The sequence below is a fragment of the Lissotriton helveticus genome, chromosome 12 (genome assembly GCF_964261635.1).
Source record: "Lissotriton helveticus chromosome 12, aLisHel1.1, whole genome shotgun sequence".
NCBI classification, from domain to species: Eukaryota; Metazoa; Chordata; class Amphibia; order Caudata; family Salamandridae; genus Lissotriton; species Lissotriton helveticus.
In genome coordinates this window covers 870,592,836-870,613,447 of record NC_136073.1, presented here as the reverse complement: position 1 = coordinate 870,613,447, position 20,612 = coordinate 870,592,836, and the positions used below count along the sequence as shown (strand labels likewise).

The 20,612-nt window shown below is 49.8% G+C and overlaps 1 protein-coding gene across 9 annotated transcripts in view; it reads left to right on the top strand.

Annotated features, from left to right (window-relative positions):
* MYO9B (myosin IXB) overlaps window positions 1-20,612 on the top strand; it is a 443,882-nt gene that overhangs the window by 342,160 nt on the left and 81,110 nt on the right. For all 9 annotated transcript variants that reach the window (XM_078671320.1, XM_078671318.1, XM_078671314.1 and 6 more), the window contains one exon: window positions 357-398. In XM_078671320.1, the coding sequence (XP_078527446.1) occupies window positions 357-398 (42 nt within the window). The remainder of the gene's footprint in view (window positions 1-356; window positions 399-20,612) is intronic.

Sequence of the window (20,612 nt, the reverse complement as noted above, 5' to 3'; positions counted from 1 at the left end):
GATGTTACATTTGGGCCACTTACTACCTCAGTTAGACCTGTATCTGTGTCGTAGTGGGGAAAAATGTTAGCCAGTAGGATCAAATTACCTGAAGAAAGCTGCTAGCTAGCCAGTCAAGGAGGATCGATTTTGCATGGTGTAGCCGGTCTTCCTTCTAGGCAAGAGAAATGGTTGATATTTTATTCACAGTGGAGGTAGCATTTTATAACGCTTGAAGCATGTCTCTGGATGTTGAAGTTTTTATGTTACCTATAACTCTGCTATCTATAGCATGTGAGGCAGAAACTTGGCACATGCACTCATTCTTGTGAGGAGGCTAAAGTTACACCTGAGTTTTGTGTTTGATCTTTCCACAGCAAAGCAAAGCTCAAAAAAAGAAACGCAAACAGGATCAACGGGTGAGTATTGTTTTATATCTTCCATCAGTTGTAATAGCAAGAATGTGTGAGGCTCAAGGAGACATTGAATGTGGTACGTAAGTTTACTTCACAGTTCTAAGCTTTCACAGTATTCAGGGCTCTAGATCAGGAAGGTTTGGTGTCAGTGTATCCCTAAAAGCAAGTGCTGCATCCTTAGAAAAAAGAAATATAGGGATATTGACCACACAAGGACCTCTAGTCGTGCGCCTCAAGTGAGAGCCCTAAGATTAAAGGAAAAGGCGTCGTTGTGGCATATCTGTCTGTTGTTACATTAGTGGCTCCAACAACTATGTGTTCTCACAGATATAATTTTTTAACAATAAAAAAGGTGTGTTCACTAGACTAAACATTGCATCTGATAGAGCCTTCTAGCCACAGATTCCTAACCTTGGAATATTCCCAGGCGCCAGACTGGACCCGGAAATGTTTTGAGCAATCCCCTTGCACCCTGGTAGTCGGCATTGTTCGGCTGCGCGTGGCATAGTCTGTGCCGAAAATGACGTGCAATACCTATATCAGTGTCACCCTAGTGCACTGACCACAGTGCCTTCTTTTCTGCACCATCGGCATGGATCCAGATCGAGCTTGCCTCAGTCACTTTTTGACTGACGTTGAGTGCCATTTTTCAGAGATGTCCCACAGGGTTCAAGCTTTGTGGCGCCTATCATTGACAGATGTCAGTGATGGACCCCCACTTGGCTTGTCTGTGGTGCCTGAACCTAGCGATCTGGCTCCTGAAGTCATAGGGTTTGGTTACATTTACCAACAGACTGTATGAATATTCTAGAAGAAGTAACAAGGCCTACCACCAAACCTTGCTATGCAGCAACGTGGAAAAGATGTGTTTTCACTGCAATAAGAACAAAATCAATCCTTTAGATGCTTCTATACAAAACATTATTTGTTACCTGTTACATTTACAGCAAATTGGACTAGCTTATACATCTATTTGTTTGCACCTTGTAGTAGTAGCTGTGTATTTGCATAACAGGCAGCATCGGTCACTATTCAGAGTTCCAGTAATCAAAGCTTTCATGGATGAGGTGAAGAGAGTAATGCCACCAAGGATTCCTCCTGCCCCACTTCGGAATCTCAACATTGTTCTCACAAGGCTCATGGGTCCACCTTTTGAACCATTGCATAAGTGCCCCTTGCATTTTCTCTCATGGAAATGTGCTTTCCTCATTGCGATCACGTCACTGACGAGAGTTGGTGAGCTACAGTCATTAACCTTAGAAGAACCCTTCTTTCAACTACACAAAGACAGGGTAGTTCTAGATACCAACCCTAAATTCCTTACAAAAGTGATTTCTGCATTTCATATCAACCAATCAGTTGAGTTACCAGTCTTTTTTCCGCAACATGATTCTGTAGCAGAACGCTCTTTTCTCACACTTGACTTTAAAAGGGCTTTATTGTACTACATAGATAGAACACAAGATTTTCACAAAACAACTGTTGCATTTGTTCCGCCTCACAAAGGCAATCCCATCTCTAAATCTGGTATTGCAAGATGGATTGTTAAATGCATTCAAACATGCTATGCTAATGATAAAATAACTTTATCCATACCCTCTAGACCTCATTCCACCAGCAAAATAGGGGCATCTGCTGCCTTTTTAGGCAACATTCCTCTAGCTGATATATGTAAGGCAGCTACATGGTCTACACCACACACATTTACCAAACACTACTAACACAACAACAAGCTAATGTAGGCCAAGCAGTACTTAAAACACTATTTCAGACAACTGCAACTTGCCCCAGTATTGGAACTTTAATAGATTTCCATAGCTTGTATCATTCCCCGTCGTCGTAATAGGAGTCTCGGTAACAAAAATAACATAGCAGTAGGTACAAAAGAGAAAGAAAAAGGCCTAGGTCTCATTCCCTTTTGTAGCATATCCGCCTCTTTTTGCAAAAGAGACCAAAGTAAAGCAAAAAACAATCCGATTAGCCTCTCCCCATAGAACCCTCCTGAGAGAACCTCAGAGCCTCAGATTTTCTACTGCACGTTGTGCTCAGGGAGTCTCCTTTGAGCTCTGCTCACTTCAACTCTATTTGAGGATTTTTCCAGCATTTTTCTTCAAGATTGTTAGGTGTTTCATCTAGAAATGTCTGACAAAGAGAAGAAAGCCCTTTTCAAGGCTTGTGCCACCCGTGGCAAGAAAAGGCTGTATGTGGAAGACAGGCATACGGACTGCATTTATTGCCTGTATCCAGATCATAAGGCTGCGGACTGCAAGATCTGCCGCACCTTCTCTTCAAAGACCCTCCGGGACCGTGAGGGTTGCCTCCTCACTTGGCTCCAGAAATTAAAGTCAAGGAAGGAAACTCTGTCAAGTGACAGTGACGACTCTTCATCTGCAGCCTCATCTAGAAGGTCAGTCAAAAGGGGTAGGGTTTCCCCTTCACTTTCTACAGAATGTCCAGTTAAGGCCTCAAAAAAGACCCCTGTGAGTCTGAGAGCCGGAGTCCTAGTAAATATCCTCACCACGGTATAAAAAAGAGGGAAGGACTATCTACAGCTACAGCAGTGGTGGAGGCTGCTAAGACATTCCAGAAGCCCTCTTCTCTGGCATCTGAGAAGTCAGAGAAAGGTTCCAAGTCGCCGACGACGCTGCAGAAGACTCCGTCGACGAAAGCTCCTAAATCACAGGTGGGAAAAGTTACACCGTCGACAGGCTCCTCGACGGTGCATTCGGCGTCGACGATGGGAGCGTCGACGACTGTTACGGCGACGTCGATGAGGATGTCGACGAAGGTAACGACAGCGACGACGAGGATGTCGTCAACGGCGGTGGTGACGACGGTGTCGTTGACGAGAGCTTCGATAACTATGATGACGGCGGGAGCGTTGATGGTCTCGTCAACAGCAGTGTCGACGACACCCATCTCGTCATCGACAATTCAACTGTCGACGGTGAATTTTCCGTCGACGACCTCGTCGACGGAGAGGATCACTATTTCCTTGAAAAGGATAACACCGGACATGACTTCTCCAAGGAGGGTTACCCCCTTGCCTCCCGCACTGTTACTTGAGGAAGAGGAGGATTCTGATGGAGATGATCAAAGACTCTTTTGGCTATGCACATAGTTGTTGGTGAATGTGAGAAGTTGGCCTGATATGCAGTGCTCACTATTCTAGTGATCACTATGTATCAGTCCAAACAACCCTTATTGATGATTGGTTGTAAGTCAACCTTATAGACCAGCTATCCTAGTAGCATGGATACGAGCAGTCTAAGGCTAAGACTCTACAGGGCGTGTTAAGCCAGCTGTTTTACCATCACATTACCCCTTGAACACCCAGTGAAAGGACAGCACACAAGTTGTTATGAAAATAAATGTATATTTATTTCTAACAAGTCTACCCTGAACTCTTTATGAGTCAGGGAGCTAAGCACAATACAAAACTGTTAAGAAAATACTTTAAGTCGCACAATTTACACAAATGCCCGAGGGGCACGAAAAACCATATACTACAAAAGTGGAATGCGAAATTACTAGCCGGTAAGTACTACTCTCATAGGCTTTGGGATCGCTAGGACTGGACTACTGAACCTTTAGATTACTAGCAGGAGACCTAGGGACATCGTGTGCAGAGTGGGAACTCTCACGCGTAATGCGGAGCAAAGTCTATGGATCCTAGTAAATGCAAAGTTAGTGTTTTCGGGCGAACCCGACTAGGTAGGTCAAAAACGAAAGTGGATCTAGACACTTAGAGAGTGGGCCTACGCTGGAGCACCGGAGTACTCGGTTTACCTAGCCCAGGGGCTGCGGCTGCATAGGGTTCAAGTGTCGTCGGGTTTCTTCGTTGATGAACCAGGAGCCTGAAGAAAGAGTTGCTGGGTGGCGGCCAGTGAAGAAAGTTCGGAGTGATCCAAACCTGGATCAGGGAAGAAGAAGACGCGAAAGCAGAGGGGACCAAGTTCTGAATCACTAGCCAGTGATTAAGTGGGCACCAGGATGGCACCAGGCGAAGTCACCGCAGTCAGGTGAGTGGGCGCTGCTGGGCTCTGCAGTCTCTCGGACCAGGAGGCGTTGTCGGCGACCAGGATGGAGGTGCGAGCTGTCCCACGAAGGTTCTTGCTGTCGACGTCGCTGGACCCAGGATTGGGCAACAAGTCTTGGCAAAGGCAAGGCCCACGCGGTGGACCTAAAATGGCGTCTTGAGTGGACCAGGAGGGTCCAGGGTGCTTCTCTGATGGAGGGAAGCAAGGGCCAGTCTGGAGCAACCAGACCAGCAGTGTTTGTCGTCGTGGAGCGTCGTGAAGGGGCCACTAGCCAACGGGCAAGCGACCTGGACAACGCGGTGAGCAGCAAAAAGCAGAAGGGCCCCACGCAGATCTCGTGGATGCAGGGGGGCTGAACTTCGGTGCTGGAGCTGCTGAGGATCGGGGCTTCTCTTACCCCAAAGCACTCAGTCGAGGGTCACTCGGGAGTCGTGCTGGACAAGCGTCGTGCAGTTCTGAAGATGGCCGGTCCTTCGAGGTCTCGTCGCACCCACGGATCACAGCTGGGCTGATGATGTAGGTTGAGGTCAGAGGTGCCAGGGAAGCCGGTTCTCGCCGTGCTGGAGCAGTCTTGATCCGAAGGAGAGACTGGCAACAAACCGCGATACTTGGTTGGTGCCTGCTGCTGCAGGGTGACTACTCCTTAGTCACAAGGGAGAAATCTTGAGAAGAGTCTTGAGTTCCTTCTTGAAGAAAGTAGTTTCAGGATTCAAAGATGATCTGATTTGGAAGGGGGCCAGTTCCTACCTTTATCCTGCAAAAGGGGGCTGGCACGCGACTAAGTCCTGCCCTATGGGTGGGACCAGGAGGGGGGTGGTTACACCCCTCTCCTTTGGCGGGCTTTCCCCAGGCCAGGGGCTGGAGTGCCCCTGGAACTGGTTTCAGCCGGCCTATGCACAGTGAGCACCGGGGTGCCACTTGCAGTCACCTTCCTCTAAAGCCCTGCCTACCTAGGATACACAAAATCCTGTCTGGGACGGTGCTGGCACCGCCCCTGACAGGAAACCCTTTGTCCTTGCCTCCTGCTCTGGGAGGACTCCCAGCAGCAGGAGGGCAGACTTGTGTCTCGGTGGCAGCATCCATTTTGTGGAGCTAAGGCTATGTCTGACTTTAACCGGGGTTACAGGTTACATACATGTCGTGTCCCTCTAGAAGGGTGGAATGCTAACCCCGTCGCCAGAATTGGCGAGGGGTTAGTATTCCAATTCGTATGACACCTTACTCGACATGTTTTGATAAAGCGATACCAGAGTTGGCATATAACCGCGAGGATTATAATGCACTTAAGAGTATATGGTATGCGATATCATGGAAACGGCTAAGGGATGGATCCCGAAAGCCGCAGACAGGCTCAGCTCATGCCAGAGCACTATCTCACACGATTCCAAGCACTCTGCCTTCAGGATTGTTAAGGCCTGCCATAGGGGTGACTGATAGGAGATCTGTGTGTCCATTTAGGTTTAGATATACGGATACTATATCTAAAGCAAAGGGTGAGTACACCACCTTCCCCCCAGCTGTCAAGCAGCCAGTTGTGTCTGTTTGGTTAGTCAGTCCAGGGGTGGCATAATACATGCTGCAGCCCCTGGGAGACTTCTGGGTGCACCTCAGCCCTGGGTACAGGGACTTAGAGAGGGCCCAGCGCCAATTCAGTACCTGGGTACAATTTGGAATAGAGAGAACAGCTAGGCTGTGGGTCTGATTAGCAGGCCCACAGCCAGGGAAAGTCGTAAACCAGTGAAGCAAAAAGCGAAAATCTGGGTGATCATAGGATTGCAGACCCTACTCTCCTACATGACCCCCCCCCCAAACTTTGGGACAATAAACTAACCTTGACCAGGTGAGTCTTCTTGCTCTAAGTGGAAATACCAGGAGAGCCCATCGGCATTGCCATGATCAGCACCAGGTCTATGCTCCACTGTAAAATCCATCCCCTGTAGGGAAATGGACCACCTAAGTAGTTTGGGGTTTTCACCCTTCATCTGACTTAGCCATAAGAGGGGCTTATGGTCGGTCTGAACTGTGAAGTGAGTTCCAAACAAGTAGGACCTCAACTTCTTCAGGGCCCATACCACAGCAAAGGCCTCCCTCTCAATAGCTGACCAATTTCTCTCTGGGGGTCAGCCTTCTGCTAATGAAAGCAATTGGCTGGTCGTTGCCATCAAAATTCAGCTGAGATAGAACAGCTCCCACACCCAACTCAGAAGCATCTGTTTGGACAATGAATGGTTTGGAGAAGTCTGGACTCTTTAGGATAGGTGCTGTGCACATGGCCTGCTTTAGGTCATCGAATGCTTTCTGACAGCTTGCTGTCCACTGAACTTTCTTTGGCATCTTCTTGCTTGTCAGGTCATTAAGGGGGGTCACTATGGACCCATAATTTCTGACAAACTTCCTATAGTACCCAGTCAGGCCCAAAAAAGCTCGAACCTGAGTCTGGGTGATTGGAGGAGCCCAGTCCTTGATGGCCTGTATCTTACTCTCCAATGGCTGAACCTGGCCTCCACCTACAAGGTGGCCCAGGTATACAACCTGTGTCTGCCCTATCTGGCACTTAGTGGCCTTGATAGTGAGGCCTGCCTTTTGCAGGGCCTCTAACACTTTCCTCAGGTGGACCAGGTGATCCTCCCAGGTGGAGCTAAAGACAGCAATATCGTCCAGATATGCTGCACAGAAGTCATCCATCCCAGTGAGAACTTGATTCACCAGCCTTTGGAAGGTGGCAGGTGCATTTTTCAACCCAAAGGGCATTACCACAAACTGATAATGTCCACCAGGGGTAGAAAATGCTGTCTTGGGCCTGGCTTCCTCAGCTAACCTGATTTGCCAATACCCAGCTGTCAGGTCAAATATGCTTAAGTAGTTGGCAGAAGCCAATCTATCTATAAGTTCATCTGCCCTTGGTATTGGGTGGGCATCAGTCTTAGTGACTGCATTGAGGCCTCTGTAGTCTACGCAAAACCTCATCTCTCTCTTACCACCCTGGGTGTGAGGCTTTGGCACTAGAACTACTGGGCTAGCCCAAGGGCTATCTGAGGGCTCAATGACTCCCAACTCCAACATTTTCTGCACTTCTGTTTTGATGCAGTCTCTGACATGATCAGGCTGTCTGTAGATTTTACTCTTGACAGGCAGACTGTCTCCAGTGTCCACTTCATGGGTACACCAATTAGTTTGACTGGGTGTCAGAGAGAACATATGTCTGAAGGATTGCAGAACTTGCCTGCAATCCTGTTGCTGATGTTCAGAGAGGCTGCCACAAAAGACAACACCATCTACTGATCCATCATCAGGATTCTGAGTGAGCAGGTCTGGGAGAGGGTCACTCTCTTCCTCCTGTCCCTCATCTGTGGCCATGAGCAAGCTCATGTCCTTCCTGTCGACATATGCCTTGAGCCTGTTCACATGGAGCACCCTGAGGGGGCTCCTGGGGGTTCCAAGGTCCACCAGGTAGGTGACCTCTCCCTTTTGCTCAATGATGGTGTGGGGCCCAGACCATTTGTCTTTGAGGGCTGCTGGGGCCACTGGCTCCAGTACCCACACCTTCTGTCCAGGCTGGTACACAGTCAGGACAGCCGTCTGGTCATGCCAAGCTTTTTGGAGTTCTTGGCTGGCCTCTAGGTTTTTAGTTGCCTTCTCCATGTATTCAGCCATCCTGGAGCGGAGACCAAGTACATAGTCCACTATGTTGGTTGCAGGCTTTTTGAGAGGTCTCTCCCATCCTTCCTTCACCAAACACAGGGGTCCTCTTACAGGATGCCCATACAGAAGCTCAAAAGGGCTGTAGCCAACCCCCTTCTGTGGGACCTCTCTGTAAGCAAACAAGAGGCAGGGTATCAGGACATCCCATCTACGCCTGAGCTTTTCAGGTAGTCCATGAATCATCCCTTTGAGGGTCCTGTTGAATCTCTCAACAAGCCCATTGCACTGTGGATGATAGGGTGTGGTGAACTTGTAGTTAACACCACATTCCTTCCACATTGCAGTCAGATATCCTGACATGAAGTTTGCACCTCTGTCAGAAACAACCTCCTTAGGGAAGCCCACTCTGGAGAACACTCCAACTAGGGCCCTTGCCACTACAGGTGCTGTAGTGGTCCTAAGTGGAATAGCTTCAGGATACCTGGTGGCATGGTCCACCACCACCAGTATAAACTTGTGCCCTGATGCTGTCTGGGGTTCCATTGGACCAACAATGTCAATCCCCACTCTTTCAAAGGGAACCCCCACCACAGGTAGTGGTATGAGGGGGGCCTTTGTGGTGCCACCTGACTTACCACTGGCTTGGCAAGTGACACAGGAGCGACAAAACTCCTTGGTATTCTCATTCATGTGGGGCCAGTGAAAGTGTGAGACAAGCCTGTCCCAAGTCTTTGTCTGGCCTAAGTGACCTGCAAGGGGAATCTCATGGGCCAAGGTGAGAAGGAAACCTCTCAGAGACAAGGGGATGACCAGCCTCCTGGTTGCACCAGGCTTGGGGTCTCTTGACTCAGAGTACAGGAGTCCATCTTCCCAGTATACCCTATGGGCACCTGTGGCATTCCCTGCAGCCTCAGCAGCAGCCTGTTGTCTGAGGGGTTCAAGGGAAGGGCAGTCTAACTGTGCCTTCCCCAGGTCTTCTCTGGAGGGTCCCCCTGAGCCCAGAAACTCAACTTGATCAAGTTCAAGCTCTTTAGGCTCAGTTTCCCTCCGCTCTCTCAGATCAGCCTCCTCAGAGACTTGATCCTCAACCTGGGGCAAGGGGGAAGGCAAAGCCTTACCCTTACTGCTCTTCTTCTTGGAAGGTGTCTGGTCCTTTCTTCCAGGATCCAGCACCTGTTCAGTGGGGCATCTTCTGGCCCTTGACCTAGTCACAGCAAGCACATGTGCTGGCAAGCCTAACATTTCCATGTGAGTCCTCTGCTCCACTTCTGACCATAGTGATGACTCCAAATCATTGCCCAACAAACAATCCACTGGGAGGTCTGAACTAACCACAACCTTCTTTTGGCCACTTACCCCTCCCCAGGAGAAAGCAACAATCGCCATACTATGACTGGTAGTGACGTTGCTGGTATTGGTCACCAGGAAATCTACCTGGCATGATCTGTCCAGGGTCCACAAAGTTAGGTGTCACCATGGTGACACTGGCACAAGTGTCCCTATAGGCCTGAGCCATTGTGCCATTTATTAAAGGTGTCTGCCTGTATTTGCCCAAAGTATTGGGACTTACATCAGGGGACATATCCATATCCCCTGTACAGACAAGGACAGCCTGAGTGAGTGTGCCAACTAAGTTGTCAGACTCCTCAGTTCCCAAGGTTAACCCAACTAATCCCTTGGGAGGTGCACTACCACTACTGACTGTACTAGGGGGTGCAGTTGCCTTAGGGGCTGTAGTGGTAGAGGTTTGCCCTCCTCTTTTGGTGCACTCACTAAACCAGTGAGACTTACTTTTACAGTACTGGCACCACCTTTTTGACTGGCCTTCTTGAGTCTTCTTTTTCTGCTGTGAAGCCTGACCCCCACCCTCTTTGGTTTGTTGGGGACCTGTTGAAGACTTCTGGTCATTTTGTTCACTCTTAGTGTTACCCTTCTGGTCTGCTTTCTTCTGACCACCCTGGTTCTGGTTCTGGTTCGGTTCTGCTTGATCCTTGTTCTGACCCATTTGTCTGCCTTCTTTCCCAATTCTTGGGGAGAGGTCAGATCTGAATCAACAAGGTGCTGGTGCAACAACTGGTTCTGACAGTTATTTAAAATTTGTTCTCTCATCATCAGATTATACAATCCTGTGTAATCCGTAACCTTGCTACCCAGCAACCAGCCCTCCAAAGCCTTAGTGGCACTATCCACAAAGTCAGACCAGTCCTGAGACTGAGTTTTCTGGGTGTCTCTGAACAGCAACCTGTACTGCTCAGTGGTTAAACCAAACCCATCAACCAGTGTATTCTTCAGGACCTGGTAATTGTTAGCATCCTCCACTCTTGTAGTGAGGAGCTTATCTCTACCTTTGCCATCAAAGGAGAGCCACAGTATAGCTGCCCACTGACTTTGGGGAATGCCCTGCACAGTGCAGGCCCTCTCCAAAGCAGCCATCCATTTCTGGATGTCATCCCCTTGTTTAAAGGGGGGCACTATTTTTGTCAGGTGTTTAGTATCTAAACCCTTCTCTTTTTCTCTTGGGAGATTGCTGCCACCAGTGGGAGCTAACCCACTCATCTGCTGCTCTCTAGCAAATGCAAGCTTTTCTTTGGCCAGGGCAAGTCCTTCCCTTTCAATCCTCAGAGCAGCCTGTCTCATTCTGGCTTCATGCTCTATTCTCTGAGGGGAAGTCAATCTCCTCTGGGGAGAGTTCCTTCTCCTCTGAGAAGAGGCATTAGAGTGCAGAGATCTATTGGAGTCCCTAGAAAGAGATCTATCTCTCCTAACTCCAAGGTTAGGCCTACTTAGGGTCAGTACTGGGGGTCCCCCAGATCCTAGCCCAAGCAAGTCTATGTTGGCCCTAGTTAGCCTTCTGACTACCTCAAGACCTTTGTCTGCCTCATCCCCAGAGAGTTCCTCAGGATCCTCCTCCTCAACTGCATTTACAGTGTTGTGGAGGTCTGGATCCCCAGTGGTACCCTCTAGGGCTGGCATATTCCCATCTAGCTGAGAAATCTTTCTCGCATCATATGTCTCTAAGAGACCTATCAGAAAGGGAATGGTGGGGTTAGACCCCTGTTTCAGTTTCCTGGAGGTACACACTTGTCTCATCTCCTGGAAACTGAGAGCTGCATATCTTGAAGTGACCTGTGGAGGGTCCATAACCACAAGGGGAGTCTCTGAAGACTCTCCATGGGTAGACATGCTTTTCTAGTGAGGTGTAAGTGGTGCACTTACCTACACTATTTGTTTGCCTACTGATCCCTTGCTAGAGTTGTAGTTTAGGGTGTGCTAGGCCCTAGGAGCTACAACAGCTGGTTCAGTAGAACTCAGAGTATTCTAAGCTAAGTTATATGTACCTTTAGTACTTATGTGATCTTTCAAATGATATTCTTAGGATATGTGTGGTAAAACAACAGCAAGCTCAAATCCCAACCGCTGCTCACCAATGTGAGAAGTTGGCCTGATACAAAGTGCTCACTAAAATAGTGAACATTATATATCAGGCCAACTTCTCACAGTGAAGTGCCAAGAGACTCACTCTGAGGGCGAGTAACTTCATGAATGCTGTCACCAGCAGTCTTATCGACGTCAAGAGAGCGCAGGGCAGAAGATGGTGTCAGTTCCTTCTTCCCTCTTGGCAGATCTCCATGGCATGTTGCAGGATTATAGAGCCAGGTTTTCTCAGGCTCCGCCTCCTGTTTCCTCTGTCCCGGCAGTACAAGCTATACCTGCTCCCACGGCTTCAATAGTGGTTTCTCCGGAAATGCCATTCCAGGTGTTTTCTAGGCCACAGGCACCTGTTCCAAGTTTACCTCCAGTGATCCAGGACATTCATGATGATTCCTCGGATAGAGATCAGGATGAGGATAACCGGCCTAACCAAGGTGTGGAATGGGATGATTACGTAATCCCAGACCCAGCGTCTCCTAGTCAAGACCCAGTGGACTCTTCCCCCGGTGGATATTGGGGGTTTTCACAAGCTGAGGGAGAGAGCTTCTAGTAGGTTCAAACTACTTATGCCTTCTGTACAAACAGAGTGCTTCCTCTATGATTTTAAGGAACCCTATAGGAAGGTGACCCTGTCAATACCCATTGTTGACCATGTCTAGGAGGAGGGTCTAAAGGCGATGAAAAACCCAGCTACTGTATTTACAGTTTTGCCACGCCTGGAAAAGAAATACAAGGCCCCTGAGGAGGGTCCAGTGTCTTTAACTGGACAGCCGAAACCGGACTCTGTAATATGGCAAGCGGCACAGAGGAAATCTTGTAACCCTTCGGCACCCCTGTCAACTCCTCCTGATAAAGAGGGCAGGCGCCTTGATAACGCGGGGAAGAGATTCTCCTCCATGGCAAGTCTTCTGGTGCGAGCGCCAAATGCATTGCCGATCCTTGGCAGGTATGATTGCCAATTATGGTGTGATCTATACCCATATTTGGACCAACTTCCCCAGGAGTCCAAGGGGGAGGCCAAGAAGATACTGCAGGAAGGGGAAGCGACATCGGCTGAGGTGATAGATTGTGCCATGGATATTGCCACTACGGCTTTCCGTTCGCCTGCTGACCCAGCGGTTCTTCGTCGCCAAGGATGGCTCAGGGCGACCTGGTTCAGAACGGAGGTCCAAAACAAGATCCTGGACATCCCTTTTGATGGTGAGGCATTGTTCGGCAAACACATCGATGATGCCCTCCAAGAGATAAAAAAGGATACGGAGACGGCTAGGTCTCTCGGTACTCTTCAGTATCGAAAGGCTCCTTTCAGGAGGGGGGCAGAGGAAGGAGTACTACTTCATACAGAGGCTCGTACCAACAACAGCGGTACTCTTCTTATGGTTCAACCTCTCAATCTTATCGACAACCTTACCAGCAAAAACAAGGCCAAACCTCGTCTTTCTCTAGGTCCAATGCTTGAGGAAAGCATAATCGCCAGGGACGTGATACTTCCAAGAGGCAATAGCGGCGTTCTGGCTCTGACTGCTGTACCCACCTCCTCAACGTTAGTTAAACCAATAAAGGGACACTGTTCCAGACTAGCTGAAAAATGAGGGGATGTATGAAAATATAAAGAGGTAGTGCTAAGTCGTGGACCCTGTGTTTAAAGTGAGACAAGTGCTTGGGAAGACCATTCTTGTCTCCTGTTGCCCTCACACACCCCGAAGGATGTCATGCTTCATCATCGGGCGGTTGCTCCTCGTTGGGCCGGCGGTGCAATGCCCTACGGGTCCCCCGAAGGGTCACTTTAGCGGAGATCTTTTGAGACAACTGCCGTATGGTGCATGTGGGTGTGTGGGTAGAGTCCTCAGGAAAGGTGCTGTTGTGCGTGTGAGTGAGTATTAAAACTACCTAAGGGTGTACCTCTAAAACTTTTTAATAAGACAGGCACCCTTGGTGGAATAAAAAAGGACCCGTAGGTCTGGGGTTACCGATATAGGCGTAATGTGCCTTGGTAACAGAGTTAGGTCGACATGTTTCACGCCTCAAGTGGCCCAAAGGGTCCCTGGCGTTTCTTCAGGACCGATAATCAAGTGGTGATATGTGTGGTGCACGATAGTGATTATTAATTTAAAAACAAAAGGGTTAATAATTGTCCTCTGAATAATCTGGGCAGTGGCCACTCTAAGCTAATAGTCAAATAGTGGCTACTGACAGTCCCCAGATGGTCATGACCTAGTTCAGGAAAAAGGGGGAGAGACAAGACAGATGCAATGTAACACATATAGATCAATGTGTCAATACGCCACACACTCCATGCCAAAGGTTAGGGGTGGGACGTGTAGGTACAATATAGTAGAGACATGACGAACCACTAGAACACTCAAGTGCTGTGTCCCCGGCGTGTCTGAGCATCACGGGCGCGGCCAGTCCGACATACCAGGCCGAGTAGCACTGAGTGTCACTCATGCCGGCATGCCGTCCATCCACGTCCGACAAGAACAAACACCACGCGGGACCCAGCACATCGGAGTGCTCATAGTCTGGTCCCAACACATAGTAACATATCAACCTCAAATCATGCCAACGCTCTGTCATCTTTCCATGTTGCGCGGTGTGCGCGGGGTTAGCTGATGACAGTAGCGCCGTCTAGGCTGTGAACGTTCAAAAAGTGCTCCGTGCCATGAATCTATTCACTGGGCTAAACAGTTTTACGATTTAAATCACACTCTTACCTAAAGGAGCCCAATTGATGCTCCATAAGCTTAGGCGTAGGGTGCCACACCGTAGAAGGGCTACGGGGGCATAAAATAAGAAGTAATTAGTTTCTTGGTCTAATGCTAATGCTCATTCGCAGACTTACTTGGAATCAAGGGTTCTACCACCAGTGTCTCGTCGTCCATACTCACATAGGTGCTCCGGTGCCGGCACGTTTAACCTGCCCAGTCCTGACGCATGCTTGTAAGACATCTTACTGGTGGCCAGCTCCGTATTAAATACTCAGCCCAATCTTCTGGGATGGGCGGCATCCTCTTCCGGTGTGCTGAGTCACCGGCCAGTTTCCTGCGCCTGCGTCAGGGTCTTGTGTGTTCTGGCGCATGCGCTGTGGATTAGTATCTGTTGGGAATGTGACCGACTAGACTGCTAGCGATCCAATCTACTAAGCCTGCTTCTGAGTGTATATTGGCGCCTGCGCAGTGGGTCAATGTCTGCGAGTCAGGTATCTGATGCCATTCATCCGCTATACTACTGGCGGTCCATTCTGATTGTGCTGGCACGAGTGATATACCAGTCTCAAAGTATAAACGTCCAAGGGGACGGTGATATGTTGTACGTGAAATTTACAGAATGAATGTGGTATGTCTTAGGACACTCGTGAACATTCTTGCTCATTACGTGTGTGTTGGGGCATTTTGGATATAAGCAAGAACAAGGTAACGATAAAGATAAAGTTCCTCGTCAGATCATGATGAATCACATGCTGGGAGTCTCTGGAAAGCCGGCACCAGAGTGAGTACTGGAGGTAGTGCGGGGAAGATACCATAGGGATATAGGGTCATAGGGATACATTGTCCTGTGTGCTGGTTTATTTTCGGCTGGAATTTCACATCACAGGTTTGTGATAGGCACAAATAGTAGTGCATATCGGGAATGTTGTTGTGTCTAATGAACAAAAGCACAGCCCTAACTAGTTACTTTCATGACTACTAGCTCAGTGGTGTGTCTTGATTTACAGTTCTACCCATGGGATACCGTCGTTAAGGCCGCTGGTGTTTGTCTTCAGGCGGTGAACCCATCTTTGTTCACGTCTTAGTAGTGAGTGGCTGTCCCAGGCTGGATTAGCTTCCAGGATTGTCCAAATCAAAGTCTCACTAGGGTGGCCTTGGTCAATGAAATGATTGGTGAGCTTGGTAGCCGTTCGTTTCCGTTTGATTGTGCTTTAATGCTCAGTGATCCTCACTTTGATTGCTCGTGTGGTCATCCCCACATAATAGAGATTGCAGGGACATGTGATCAGGTATATACAGTGAGTGGTGTTGCAGTTCGTATGCCTCCGTTGATCCCATTTGAAGTTTCCAAGCTGCAATGTGATGGAGGATAGGTTCCACAACTTAATCTACTTGGTGTTTCTCGGTGCCTGGGGACGTGTGTGTACCAACTGATCACGGAGGTTCTTTGTCCTCTTAAAAGCAAAACGTGGGGGTAGAAGGTCTAAGGAGTCACTGTTCAGGATCTTCCAATTCCGATTTATTATCTTTTTTTATCCTGTTGGACATAGGAGTATAAGTGGTAACGCATGTAATCAAAATATTGATCTTAGGTTCCAATAATCCTTGGCGGTTGTTGTTTCCCACCTCCTCAACAACATCTGTAGGAGGCAGGGTGTCTCAATACCTCCACAACTGGAAACGGATAACAGCAGACAATTGGGTGCTCAACATCATTCAAGAGGGCCATACATTGGAGTTTACTCAAATACCACCTTCCAAGCCCCCTGCTGCCATTCCTTCGAAACATCTGCATCTCTTGCAGCTCAGATGATCCTCAAAGGAGCTGTGGAGCTGGTTCCCTTATCTCAAAGAGGGGAAGGATTCTATTACAGGTTCTTCCTGGTAAAGAAGTGTCAGGTTCCACCCGTTACTCCTCGGGGCTGCGTTGAACGTCCTTACTCCACACCCACACGACCACCCCGCGGCCCGATAGTAATAATCAAAGACCACCAGGATGATCCCGTGAGCGCGGGGAAGGAAGGGAACAGCGGGGAGGGAGATCTGTAACGATAAACACAAGAGGTTTTAGAATCACACCCCTCCCTATCTGAAACTAGCCTGTAATACAATTAATACTGAACACCCAGTTATTGCTAACAAAACAACAGCATACCTGTAAAGAAAAATACACAGGCTTGAAATACAGGAGAGGGAGGTGAGGTCCTGTCAATGGCGGGGATTGATTCTAAGGAGCAAGAAATTAAACATAAGACTTTAGAACATTTGGATACAGAGCTTAAGCTGATCCTGAACCACACCTACCACTTATATGCGAACGCTATGCTGTAAGCCATTTCTTCCATCATACTTAGGTACCCCCCTTTGTTCTCTCCTGTATTGCAATAGAAAGCAAAAAACAGGTTGTCTGCAAATCAACACACTTGAAATGATTCATAGGTTCCAGACACCTTCAAATTCCGGTGTAACGCTGCATTCACAGTTCAAATATGTACAAGTCCGACTTTAATAGTGCATACGCACTGCAATCTCCGGTTAACTGCAAGTCTGTCTCTTTCTTGTAACAAGGTGGTTTATGCCCCCACCAAACTCCTATGCAAAGTATCCAATTACCACCATTGGATTACATGGCCCATTTAAATACTCGACTGTCCTGTTTCAATCACCGTTTTCCCCGCATGAGAAAGCAGCCGCTTTTCTATTCAGGAAAACGGGGAAAACAAACACAGGTCATCAGCCGTCACACGGATCACACACAGCCGTGTGCGCATCAAAACGGGCTCACCCGTAGTCTCGTGAGGCGTGGGGTCGTGTGTCACCAGCCGGCGAACACACACACAGAAGTCTACTCACAGTAGCGTTGGTCTCCAGACAAGAGCCGCTCCACGAACAGACTCTCTCTCGGCGGAATTATCGGCGCTGTTCCTGCCGGGTTCCTGGTTTAAATTTCCTGATCTGCGCGTCTGACGTCACGCGCTATGTGCCCCAGAGCCCTCTGGGGATTGTAGTTCGGCATTGTTTTGGTTGCCGTTTCTCACGCATTGCGCGGACGGCGGCCCACAAGGCCGGGTTCCTGACAAGAAGACGCTGGAGAAGTGGCACCCCATTTTAGATCTCAGGGAGCTAAACACCTATCTCATTTCTCAATCCTTTTGAATGGTCTCGCTCCAGGATATCTTACGTCTCCTCAATCCAGGGGATTTCATGGCCAATCTCGATCTCGAAGATGCGTATTTTCACATACCCATTCACCCAGGTCACAGGACGTTTCTTCGATTCACAGTAGCCAAAAGCCACTTACAATTCAGGGTTTTACCCTTCGGGCTTCGCTCTGCCCCGAGGATCTTTACCAAGGTGCTAGCACCGGTGGCAGCTTTCCTAAGAAAACAGCATTTTCAGGTCTTCCCATACCTGGACGACTGGTTGCTGAAGGCCCCGTCCAGGGGGGCTGCGGAGGAAACAGTCAAGGCCTGTACGAACCTATTCAGGAACCTGGGTCTCACTCTCAACAGGGAGAAGTCGTCTCTCCTCCCTTCCAGGACAGCACGTTTCCTGGGAGCTATCTTGGACACGACTCTCGGCAAGGCCTTTCCATCCCTCGAAAGGCAGGAAAAACTGAAATCCATGGCACATTTGTTGAGAAAAAGAAAGTGTCTTTCAGTACGCCGTTACAAATCCCTTCTAGGAGTGATTTCTTCATGCATTCCTCTGATACCCCACTGCAGATTGCGGATGCGATCTCTTCAGGAACAGCTAGACAAGCAATGGCGGCAGATTCACGGCTCATTCGACGACAAGGTGCTAATTACTACGACAATGAGAAGGGCAGCCTTGTGGTGGACTAAGGAAGAAAACCTATCCCAAGGTCTATCCTTTGTAAGCAATCCAGCTCCTCAAGTGGTAACGACAGATGCCTCGCTGGAGGGCTGGGGTGCGGTGCTTCAGGATCTACATGTCAGCGGGCATTGGTTGCCCCAGCACTGTCATTCTCACATCAACCTCCTAGAACGAAGAGCAATCCGGCTGGCACTGCAAGCATTTCTTCCACGATTGCAGGGGTCAGCGGTTCTCGTTCACACGGACAACACCACGGTCATGCACTACATAAACAAGGAAGGGGGTACCAGATCTCTTCCATTATCCCAGGAGGCCTAATAAATTTGGGAATGGGCGATCCTACACGGAATATCGCTACAAGCAGAACACCTGCCAGGAGTGCTAAACGAAAAGGCGGACAGACTCAGCAGGCTGTCGTCAGTCAGCCACGAATGGGAACTGAACCAGACGATCTTGGAGGAGATTTTTAATTGGTGGGGCAAACCCTCAATAGATCTCTTTGCCACCCCCATGAACAGAAAATGCCAGTTTTACACAAGCAGGTTACACAATCGAGGGTTGTTGGGGAATGCTCTTTCGATAGCTTGGTCAAGAGCATTTGTGTACGCCTTTACCCCCATTCTGTCAAGGAACAAACTACAGCGTTTACACTATCCAGCCAATCAAATGCTATAGAAGTGTACAGTGACAGTTCACAAGTTCAGATGCTTGCTGGGTATGATGTCATCTTGTATTCCTCTGATCCCATTCTCTTTCCACCGTATGAGACCATTGCGGGAGGAACTGGATAGCCACTAGACGGAGGCCACAGGCTTTATTTTATGATCAGATTACTGTGGACACGTGTATACAATAGACTCCAGCATGTGTTACGGCGATGCATAAAGGTGCCATGTGAACAAGCAGCTGGTCTTCCTTCCATGTTTATTGCTATTTCTACTATCTGAAAGAAACAGGTTAGTATTAGATTCCTTACCTTAGAATATCCCCAGGCGTCAGACTGGATCCGGAAACTTTTGCGTTGCAGTATCCTTGCGCGTCGTCTGCGTCTCCGCGTCCATCGTCTGCGTCGTGGGCGCCGGGATGTCGCCGCCGGAGTACTTAGACGCCGCCCTCGCGCGCTGACGTCAGTTCTTCTTTTTTCCGCGCCAGCAAGCGCCGATCCGGAAAAAGTGGTACCCTTAGTCAATTTTTGACTAAACTTTTTCGATCATTTTTGATCTATTTCGAACTCTGTACGACTCAGACGGTGCCGGTAGGGATGCCCGGGTTTAAACCCTGCGCCGACTGATGTCGGTTACCGAGCCCCATCGCCGGTGTCTTCATTGCCTAGGCCTCGACCACGACGACAAGGCCTGCTCCGACTGTCGAGCCCTGATGTCTAAGGCTAGGAGGGAGCGGTCCCGCAAGCGACTCGAGCTCCGGCAGTCGGCCCAGTGCCGCTCGAGGTCCCGGTCCGCGAGGAGGTAGAGGGAACGGTCGCAGGGTCGGAGCCACCATGGCTCCGGGAGTAGTCCACGGTCTTCGGGCTCCTCAGGTAAGCACAAGAAGTCGAAAAGACGTCATCGCTCTTCTGACTCCCCCCCGACGCTCGCGCGACGCGTCCGGGGGTTCGGGCGACACCGCCCGCGCGGCTCCACCGGAGCCGCGGGCGTTTCGGCCTGCTTCATCCCCGACGGTCCCTGGGCAGCACGCGACGCCAGAGGAGATCGAGGCCTTTCTCACGGCCATGAGGTCGCTCACTCCTCCATCGGGCTCCGCGGCGCCTTCGGGCTCTGCGGCCCCGACTGGGAGTCCCAGCGGGTCGGGTGCTTCGACCTGACGCCGTCGGGTGCTTCGGTCCCGGCGCCGCAGGCTCCCGCAGGATACGGTTCTGGATCCGGGTCGCCGCCGGTCGACCTCGCCGGCATCGGCACCCAAGGTGTCGCTTCGGGCGGTGCCGTCCCCGATCCCTTCCTCGATTAGGGTCCGGCGCCGTATCCGACGCCGATAGGAGATTTCTATTTCTATGACCCGGCCCCATCCTTTGGTCCTGAGTCTCAGGAGATGGGTGGTGAGGGGGATTGGGAGGGGTCTGAAGACCCTCTGGCACGGGAGTGTCAGTCTTATCAGGACTGGTCAGGTGAGCCAGTGGACGCCAGTGGTCTGGACACCTCGCCAGACACTGGTTTTGTCTCCCCTCCTACCGTGGCTACGGAGGAGGGGGCTGCCTATAGTGTGGTGTTGACCTGGGCAGCCAAGGCCTTGCACCTCTAGCTCCCCGTCGCTGCCGTGAGGACTAACCTCCTCACTGAGGTCCTTAAACTGCAGGCAAGCTCGGCCGAGCCTCTGCTGCCGTTTAATGAGGCCTTGTCTGACCTTCTTCTGGGCACCTGGTCCAGGCCTGCTAAGGTCAGCCTGTAGATAGGAACGTGGCCAGACATCACCGCCCGGCTCCGGGCGACCCTCCTTTCCTGTCCACCCTGCTTTCCTGTCCACCCACCCCACCCCCGAGAGCCTGGTCATCCAGGCCTCTAACTCTCAGACCGCGTTCCTGACGGCTCCCCTGGATCGGGAAT